The 10013-nt window shown below is 28.6% G+C and overlaps 2 protein-coding genes across 2 annotated transcripts; both read right to left on the bottom strand.

The window, feature by feature from the left end:
* Nucleotides 1-1590: 1590 nt before the first annotated feature.
* Nucleotides 1591-2775, bottom strand: LOC130896472 (mitochondrial coenzyme A diphosphatase NUDT8). The gene has a single exon (XM_057804622.1). It carries the CDS (start codon nucleotides 2594-2596, stop codon nucleotides 1883-1885), a length of 714 nt encoding a protein of 237 aa, XP_057660605.1. The 5' UTR covers nucleotides 2597-2775; the 3' UTR covers nucleotides 1591-1882.
* Nucleotides 2776-3609: 834 nt separating this feature from the next.
* LOC130896471 (nucleolar MIF4G domain-containing protein 1 homolog) lies at nucleotides 3610-9503 on the bottom strand. The gene is made up of 11 exons (XM_057804621.1): nucleotides 9181-9503; nucleotides 8921-9125; nucleotides 8272-8864; nucleotides 7597-7702; nucleotides 6966-7178; nucleotides 6588-6906; nucleotides 5823-5998; nucleotides 5575-5762; nucleotides 4250-4414; nucleotides 3984-4115; nucleotides 3610-3924 (listed from the first exon to the last, which is right to left on the bottom strand). Exons 1-11 carry the CDS (start codon nucleotides 9412-9414, stop codon nucleotides 3637-3639), a joined length of 2619 nt encoding a protein of 872 aa, XP_057660604.1. The 5' UTR covers nucleotides 9415-9503; the 3' UTR covers nucleotides 3610-3636.
* Between the last annotated feature and the right edge of the window lie 510 nt (nucleotides 9504-10013).

The following is a 10013-nucleotide window of genomic DNA, read 5'->3' as shown; positions in this document are numbered from 1 at the left end:
ATTATGTAATGTCAATCAAAACTTGTAATGATGACGATGAAGAAAAAAAGTTGGCTCTAGAAAAAAAGAAGCAAGCTCATCTTAAGTTAGCAGAATATTCTTATAAAAGGAAAAAGGAGGATAAAGAAAAGAGTAAATCCAGTACAAATTATGCTACTGCTTCTTTTGACCTTGAGAAGTGTTTGCCTACGCCTTATTTGAGAAATGGTGTCTCCTTCTACAAGAGACAACTGTGGACGTATAACCTCACAGTCTATCACACGGCTGTATTGGGAAGTCAAGGATCTTGTTACCTATGGAATGAAAGTATCGCAAACCGTGGAGGCCAAGAAATTGCCTCTTGCATTCGAAAATTTATAAAATCCATTTCTCCAGAGATAGAAGAACTCCACTTGTACAGCGATTCGTGTTTTGGCCAAAATAAAAACATATATATGGTCGTGATGCTGTGACATTTAATGATACAAATCAAAAACGAAAATAAAAGTCGATTAAAGTTCATTTTTCATCATTTCATGGAACCAGGGCACACTCACATGGAAGCTGACACAATTCATGCTTCCATAGAGACAGCCAAGGAAAGGACCAATGCTGATATTGAAGTACCCCACGACTGGTGCAACTTTATTAAATCAATACCGCGAACATCACCATTGAATGTAATTGAAGTGCCTCAATTTGAATTTCTGGATTTCCGTTCTTTGATTCGTTCTAGGCTGGTCAATAGAAAAACCACCAATAAGGATTTAGAGACAGTGCACTGGGCTAATATCAAGGAGCTGAAATTCGATCGAGACCATGAATATCAGTACTTCTACACATGTAAGACTTCTCTATTAGAAATCTGTTTCGTTATTGAATTTTGTTAATTTTTTTTCAAACAAAATTACAATATTAAGAATTAGCAGTTTGTTTTATATTTCATTACTGTATCATTTCCTACCATTATTATTGATTTTTTGTTATAAATAAAACTATTTTTTCATTAAAACCGTTACTTTTCTTCAGATTTGTATGGCTAAAAAGGCCAATCTCCATTAATCCTAAATTAAACCTAAAATGTCAAGAGGCCAATGTCCATGAAAATGTGGGAAAAATATAAAAAAGTAAAAAAATCAATCTAACATTAGATTGTAGTGAGAAAAACATTACTGAATTAAAAGCTACAAATTTGAAAAATAATAGTACAAAAATTGTAGTAGGATTCTTAAAATTCCTCAAATTTAAATTGGGTTTCCTGTCATTTGACGAAAATAGACATTGGCCCTTTTTGTTTCAAGGTACAGAAGTACAATATGAAAAAAAAGATCATAATATTGACAATTGACATTACCGTTGAAGGAGTTTTAAATTTTTATTTAAAGGAAATTAATAAAACTTTATATGATTGTCATGTTCGTGGACTGATAATAAAAAATTGAATTCCTCCATTATATCAAAGTGAATAAATAATCTTATAACCTCTTATAAGAATCTTCAAATCTAATAAACTTGCCAAAAGGAAAAATATCTTTTTAATGTTTAATATTTTTTTAAATGTTTTTAAAATAAATAATTTATTATGATAAGTAGAAAAGAAAACAACGGTTATTTCATTATAATTTTGATTTTTTATTTAATATTCAAATTTTTTATTTAAAATAACATCAAGAAGAAATTTGTTATTGCAATTATTGCTAAATGTATTGATATGAATATAAAATTGTTTTTTAATAAATGACAAAAAAAGTTGTTTGATTTTTTTATGCTAGTCAATTTAAGTAAAAATATCTAGTTTAAAATGTCGATTTTAAATTAAAAAAAATTCCATTAAAATGACGTATGTATCACATTTATTTAAGAAATAAATTAAAATTGTAACTAAAATAGAAAAACAAATATTTCAAGTGGATATGAATTTAGTTTCTTTAACTTTGACTGAAGGTACATATTTAATTTTATGTGAATATGCTTTACTTGGCAATAAAGCTGATAGACACATATTAGTAATCAATGCTGTTAAGCCCCATATTCTTCTTTTACCTCCTAAAAATACGGGTATTGAAGAACGGTCTCTAAATTGTGTGTATCCTAACAAATCTGGATTACATAATTCTTCTAGGGTAACTGTAAATACTTCCTCAACTTCTGTCGGATTAGTTTGTAATTTACTCACTGTTAAAGGTTTTATTAATCTGCCTATTACTGGTAACACACACGTTTCACCTTTGGTCACAATTAAGTTACCACTACCCCATAGATCTATGTTATCTGGATGCAAACCGAGTTCTTCCTTGGTTTCTCTTAGAGCCGTATCTTCCAAACTTTTATCGCCCACATCTTGCATTCCACCTGGAAAACTAACCTGTCCTCTGTGGTTTTTCAAATGGGAAGCTCTTAACGTGTACAGTAGCGACACCTTACCGTTTACTTCGCAAAGAGGAATCAATACAGCTGCCCTCTTTGCCGGCTGATGTGTATGTAATCGTATCGGTTTCATACTAGAAAATTTTGCTGCTGTTCGTTTTATATTTTCTTCGCTGAACACATATTCTTGTGAATAAAAATTGAACGGTTGTTTTTTACTGCAGAAAAATCTTTGCGCCATACTAAACATTTTGATAAAAATAATTTTCTACATGACATAATAACTTGACATTTCACTTAACGTTTCACATCTCAGTTTTTATGAATAGTTCAAGTTAAATTCATTCTGTATAATAACTAAATCTACATACATGTAATACGTAAACATACTCTGCAACTTCACGTGTTTATTAACCTCAATTAGAAAGTTACAATACAACCAAATATACGGAATCAATTTATCAAATTTGTAAATTATAGAAGGAAACTAAGAAATTGGTTATAAGATTTATACGTTTTTTGTATTAAACATGTTTAGTAAAACTTTAAACGGCGGTAAAAGATATATTTACCTATTATAATTTATTTAAATAATTTCCGTATCTACGTGTTAATAGACACGTCTATATTTAGGTTATATCCACAGAACATATGATGTTTGGTTTGTTTTATTGTATTGCTCGTATACGTTCTGCTGTGCATATTAAGTTTTGTGATTTCGAAAGTACTCAAATTATTGTCATAGATAAATTCGATTAACAGAGAGAGAAACAGCATAGGTACATAGTATAATCTTAATCTATCAATTGTTGATTAAAATTGCTAAGAGAGTTGAAAAATGTATATAACCGAACGCTAATCAAGCAATGAAATAAGTTGTTTGCTGAGCGATACCGATCAGTCAATGTCAGATGTACATTACCGAATGTGTAGTTTGTTCGATTGTATTACTTTCGAATTAGTTGTAATTCAACAGAACTAGATGATTCGTTGTGCGAGATATATTCAAATAGATTTTATAATTAAATGTTTTATATAGCGTGATTGCAATGAATTTTTAATTTAAATAAATAAACATTTAACATTTTTTAATATATATATATATATATATATATATATATATAAATATATACATATATATATATATATATATATATATATATATATATATATATGTATATATATATATATATGTATTATATATATATGGAATGGAATGGAATTTTATGTCTATAATTTTTAATATGGAATAAAACAAAATAATACAAAGAGTTAAAAATTTTATTTACATCAACATATTTTTACTTCTTTGGAAGTCAATACTTTTTCCACCATTTTGGCTCTTTTTTCCAACAAATTCTTGTCGTTATCAGCGATTTGATCGTTTTTCAGATTCCGCAAAAGAAAATGATGTATAAAAAGTCTCAAACTTTCTCTAAACATTTTTAATTTATCCGATTGCGCAACCCTCGAGAAAACCAACAGACACTCCTCCAAGTCATCGTGTAACAAAATACCCAAAAGAATTTGTCGCGTAAATCTCAACGTTAATTTATCCAATTCGGCAAATTGCATAATCTGATACAGAAAAAATCGATTGAGTAATATCGAATGAAATTTAAATCGATTTCATTTACCTTTAAAATCGATATAGGTAAACCTTTTTCGATGAAAAGATGGATAAGTAACTTGGCTAGATTCGATAATTGGGTTCCGGAATGTTCATCCATCGCTTTAATTTTATCCCACATGGAATATTTGATAGCCAACTGAAATTAATCGAAGTGGAAAGCAATAAATCGAGACTTAATCGATTCAAAAAAAGTCTCAAACGATAAAAAGGACGCGGGATTGATCGGAAACACTGTGATTTATAACGCGTGAATCAAAAATATTTATTTACCTGATATTTTCTATTGTAATCGCAGAATTTTTGCGCCAGGTGACCGTAGTAGGGATTATATTGTTTTTCCTGAAGGCAACAGTGCAATAAAACGTTGATAATTTCGCGTTCCTGTGTATTCTTTAGACCGAGTTTTAAAAGTTTCTCGAACGCGTCCATATAATCCTAAAAATAACAACATGGATTTCTATACATTTGGATTGGAGCTTTCTCTTCGCGGTTTTCCGTTCCATTTTTGATCAAAACGTCCCCATCTCTAGTTAAAACTTTTTATTTCTGTTATGATACGCTATTTTCGATGGAAACTGTTTCATTTAAGCCGAACACACTGTATATTCCTAACTTTACACCAACTCATAATTACATTGTTAACAAAATTTCCCACTTCTGATATAAAATTTTCCACTTTTGCTTGAAATTTTCTCATATTTTAATGCAAATTTTCCACTTTTGATTAAAACTTTCCCATTTCCAATAAAAATTTTTCCAATTTTGATTCAAGTTTTCCCATTTCGAATGTGGAACTCCCCAATTCTGATCAAAGTTTTTCACTATTGAGGTAAATTTTCCTATTTCACATCAAAAATTTCCCACTCCTAATACAAAAGTTGCGTGAAATTTTGTTATATTTTAATGAGAATTTCCCACTTTTGTCTAAAAATGTCTCACTTTTGATTCAAATTTTCCCATTTTTTATTTAGATTTTTACATTTTTGCTGAAAATTTTCCAATTTCAAATAAGAAATTTCTCTCTCCTAATACAAATTTTGCTTGAAATTTTCTTATATTTTAATGATAATTTTCCACTTTTGATTCAAATTTTCCCATTTCCAATAAAAATTTTACAATTTTGATTCAAGTTTTCTTATTTCGAATGTAGAACTTCCCAATTCTGATCAAAGTTTTTCCAATTCTGATTTAGATTTTTACATTTTGCTGACAATTTATAAAGAACGTCGTAGTTTTGATTTGAAAATCTCAAATTTCAAATCAAAAATTTTCCCGATTCTAATACGAACTTTTTGTTAGAAATTTTATCATATTTCAATAGAAATACCCAACTTTTGATTAAAAAGTCCCACTTCTTATTAAAAATTTTCCAATTTGGATTCAAGTTTTAATAATTTTACTGAAAATTTTCCCATTTCAAATTAAAAATTTCCCAATTCTGATACAAACTTTTCAGTTTTGCTTCCAATTTTCTCATATTTTAATAAGAATTTCCCACTTTTGACTAAAAATTTTCTACTTTAGATTCAAATTTTCCCATTTCGAATAAACAATTCGATTCATAGAAATATAAATACGAGGAGGACAAAACTTACTTCCGCAGACATAAGTATACAAAAAACATTTCTTCGAACGTCTGTATTCATCCGTTGCTTTTTGGCCAATTCCAATAATTTCGAAGAAAATCCTTCAGTTTTAATTGAACTTTGGGATTTTTCTTCATCTGTATTTACACCTCCAGTCCAAGCCGAACCTACCACCCACCATTTACCCCTTTCGTCAGCTACATAAATAATAAAATACAATTATACACGATAGTTATAAACATAACGTTCAAGGATACCTTTTAACAGATCCTCCAAAGTCATATTCAATTCCGTGGCGTAATTTCCTTTACGTATGAATCCTTTTAATAATTTTTTCAAATGTTCCGGATAAGAAACGTCATAATTCGGTATCTTATTGACGTTGTTGTTTTTTATAGCCAATAAAATATCCAACATGAATTTTATCCTCAAACTGAAAGAAAAAAAAAAGGACATTCTGTATAATAAACATATACTGTAATTGTGATTAAATTTATTATATCTACAGGGTGAATTTGATAACATTACGTATAAAAATAATAATTTCATATTACGATACCTATAAAATTACGTTTTCTAATGACCCTGATATTTAAAACACAAAACTAATCGCACGATACACCAGACAGTTCTACAAGGGGAATTCAAAATATAAAGAAAAATGTTATATTACATTTGTTATTTTATAAGAAAAATGACTTTTTTTGCTAATAAAGATACAATATAATATAAAAGAGGTATAAACGTGATTATATTAGAAATTGTACAAATACGATCATTAAAAAAAAGTTTTTATTGCATTTATACACTCAAAAAAAAACAGTTTTCGTTCTAATTTCACTTCGATATAACAAAAATTTCGATAACCAAAAACGATTTTAGTACATCAAAACCTCACAAATACTTTTATTATCATAAACACTAAATCATACAAGTTATAAGAGGGAAATTCGAGTTTTAGATCAAATTAAACAGAAAAAGGTATAAAAATAGGTAAATCATATAAATTAAAACGTACTTACTTGTCTTTTTCATCCTTCGAAACAATAGAAGCCTTAGCTTGTAGATCGATTATGAGACTTTTCAAAGCTAACGGATTATCTTTTCTCAAATTAAATCCGACGCTTCTCAAAACGTGCAAAATACATTCGACGCGCTTTTCCTTGATTTCACTAGATAATTTTCCCAATATTTCGTACATCAATTTCGAATCGAACAATTTAAAATTATATAATTGAGATATTATACAAATTATATTATCCAAAGTTTTATTTTCGACTTCGTCATCTCGTCGAAACGATTCGTCGAATTTTTTGATAACGCGCTGTAAGAAATGGGCCCCTAAAATTATTCTAAGTTACATTGGATGGTTGATTAATCGAAATATATCCAGTACCCACCCACTTCGGTACCGACGTTGGCGTGTAGTACCATAACAAGAACTATATGTTCGATCAATAATCTTTCAGGTGTTATCACTTCCGATACCAAAGATTCCATTATTAGATTAGTTAACGTATCGTTCATGTCGTTTCTGCTGTTTTCCATATATAATTGTTCGATTTGGGACGCTATATTGTGCATATTACTTTCCGCTAACCTATTTAATAAACCTAAGGAAATGTTAGTATCGTAGTTCCCTCGTATGTTAGGTCTAGAAAATCGAAACATTTAGGGCCACGACCAAACCTAATCTACACCTAAAGTTAAGTTATGTGTATAAATGTTATATACACTCGTTAATAATAAATTGGTTTTAAATAACGTTGATAAATTTCAATTTGTAAAATTTTTTAAAAAAATTTTGTTTCTTCATGTATATTAACAAATATAAAATAAATGAACTGTGTTTGATACTTTGTAAGAAACTTTATGTTCGAAGAAGTGAGATTATGATAACATTTAAAGTCATAAAATCATTTATTTCCATATATTAGCCATAAAAACTATTAAAATCGAATTATTTGTCGATTTTCTAGAACCAAAAAACTATAAAATCACCGAGATATATAATTGGATTTGATAAAATACCTTTTAGCTGTTTCCTAAGACGATTAAGTTTCTCTATTCGTTTTTCATCTCCTTCCCCAATTTTTTTTTCCCTTAAAGCCGGAGGTACATATTTACTTTCTGTTTTCTAAGAAATTTATTTCAATTATTATAAAAAATCCACACCAATAGTGAAATAATAGAAACATCTCACAAAAAATATCTAAAATCAATATCTTGAATATTATTTGTGAAAGAAAATACAAGGGAAAGAATAACATTAACGTCGCCATTTTGTATAAGTCCAAAATTTAAATGAGAAGTTTGTTGAAAATTAAGCACGATTCCAATTTGTTTTTTAGATATTACTCGTCTGGTACTTCTTGGACAGTCCTCGTATATTATTAAGAGGTTGAAATCACGTCGATGATGATAAAATCAAATTAAAACACTTAAGGGCTATAAAAATATGATGAGTTAAAATAATATACAAAAAATATCGAAAGTCACTATCATTAGAATTTTTTGTAAAAGAAAATACGAGGGGTTTAAAAAAAGAATAGTACGATAACGAACGGGACTCTTTTCTAATTAATAACCATCTGGTAGTGTTTGGATAACCCTCGTATATTATTAAAAAGTTGAAAATCATGTCGATGTTCATTAAATCAAATTAAATCACTTTAGAATAATTGAAATAACATTTTTAAAACTTACTTTTGTGATAACAGTCCCATCTTTGGCTCTTAATCTACCATAAATATCTTCCCAAGTACCATCAAGGAATTGTTTGACAGCCCCTTTTTTATTTTCTATTATATCGACCTCCCTGTCATCTTTTTCTTCATTTTCCACCTCGCTTTCCATATAAACATTGTCGTTATCCGAATTGTTTGTACTATTGTCAAATTCTGTTGTATCTTCTAATTCTTCAATGTTTGAATCATCCGTATCATTTTCACTCATCAATTTCTTCTTTTTAGATGCTATTTCATTATTTTCTTTGATTTTTCTTTTAAATTTCGATGTATTTATACTATCTTCAATACTATCATCCGATTCTTCAATTGTTGATTCATCCAAACTGCTTTCTTCCCATTCATTTTGATCATTAACTGTTTCTTCTTCCGATTCCTCTTCAGTTTCATGGAAACCACTTATATCTTTGGACTTTGTAGATTTTTTTGTTGTTGTTTTTTTATTAGTCATTAGTGCAAAGTCTTCCTCAAAATCATTGTCAGCATCTTCAAAACCTTGTTCAGTAGTAACACCGTGTTTTAGATACTCCGGATCTATTACTTCTAGTAAATCTAAATGAAAATCTCTATGAAAACGTTTAAAAATTTAATAAAAACGTACTACTTACAGTCTAAACCGTCTTCCGTGAAACCTTTGGGAATATTTTTTGATTTCCTCTTTTTTAAACCCAATTGCTTTTCCATTTGAACTATTATCTTATCTTCTTCTTTATTAGCTTCTAAAAGCTGTTTTTTTCTTTGCTTTTTCATCTCCGCTTCAAGTTGTTTTTGTTGATTCTTTTCTTTTTTACGAATTTGTTCGATCGAAAGTTCCTAAAAAGGAATAATATCGTAAATACTAAAAACCTGACTTCGATAGAGAATTTACCTTATTATTGTTGCTATTACTATTGTCAATCATTGTATCTTTTTTATCAACTTTCGGTTTTCTTCTATTCTTTGTATCGATATTAATTTCGGTATTTTCTACATTCGCTTTTATCTGAAGTTTCTTTTTGGAAAAAAATGTATTTCTACGCGATTTCTTTTCCTTTCGCTTCTCCTTACGTTGTTGCTTTCTTGTAGATTTAAAAGGATCAGATTTTTTCTTTATAGCGACCATTTTAAATCATTAAAATTAAATCTTAGCTATTTAAATTTTCAAACTAAAAAATAGCATGTTACTAACCTTAAAAGTCAGCTGTCTTATCTAACTTCATATATATTGCAATCACTAGCGGTGAATTTATCACTGATACCAGTCTTTTCGTAAGAATTACTCCATAAAATAAATAAATAGAAATAAGAATCAATATAATAATAATATAATTATTAAATAGCAATCAATAATTCTAAAAGAAGTAGAACTGTAAATTATTATATGTATTTATTTAATATATCTGTTTAGTTCTGTGATCGGTGCAAAAAATTTGAACAGAATCGTAGATTAAAAGGACTAGAGGTGGTAATATTAGGTGAAAATAACTTATTGAAAACATAAAACATTGGTTTAAGTAATGTCCTAATAGTATTTTATTTTGATTACTTTTTAGAATATCGTTTCACTATTTCTATCACATCAATTTGGTTAAAAGGTTCCATTCGTTGAGCCGTATAAACTTCTTTCACTACTTTGTGTTTATTCTCCTTATCCCCAAATGGAGTTTCCTTTATACTAAATTTGAATGAGTTATATATAGGGTGGCTCAAAACTTACATCAA

This window comes from Diorhabda carinulata, chromosome 7 (assembly GCF_026250575.1).
Source record: "Diorhabda carinulata isolate Delta chromosome 7, icDioCari1.1, whole genome shotgun sequence".
In the NCBI taxonomy this organism is placed as follows: domain Eukaryota; kingdom Metazoa; phylum Arthropoda; class Insecta; order Coleoptera; family Chrysomelidae; genus Diorhabda; species Diorhabda carinulata.
This window is presented reverse-complemented; position numbering and strand designations above follow the sequence as displayed.

Bases quoted from the DNA above. Each gene is read 5' to 3' on its own strand.
- LOC130896472 (XM_057804622.1), bottom strand. From the start codon at position 2,596: ATGTTTAGTATGGCGCAAAGATTTTTCTGCAGTAAAAAACAACCGTTC.
- LOC130896471 (XM_057804621.1), bottom strand. From the start codon at position 9,414: ATGGTCGCTATAAAGAAAAAATCTGATCCTTTTAAATCTACAAGAAAG. The intron at 9,126-9,180 runs GTAAATTCTCTA...ATTCCTTTTTAG, and splicing joins GTAATAGCAACAATAATAAG to GAACTTTCGATCGAACAAAT. The intron at 5,999-6,587 runs GTAAGTACGTTT...TTTTTCTTTCAG, and splicing joins TCGAAGGATGAAAAAGACAA to TTTGAGGATAAAATTCATGT.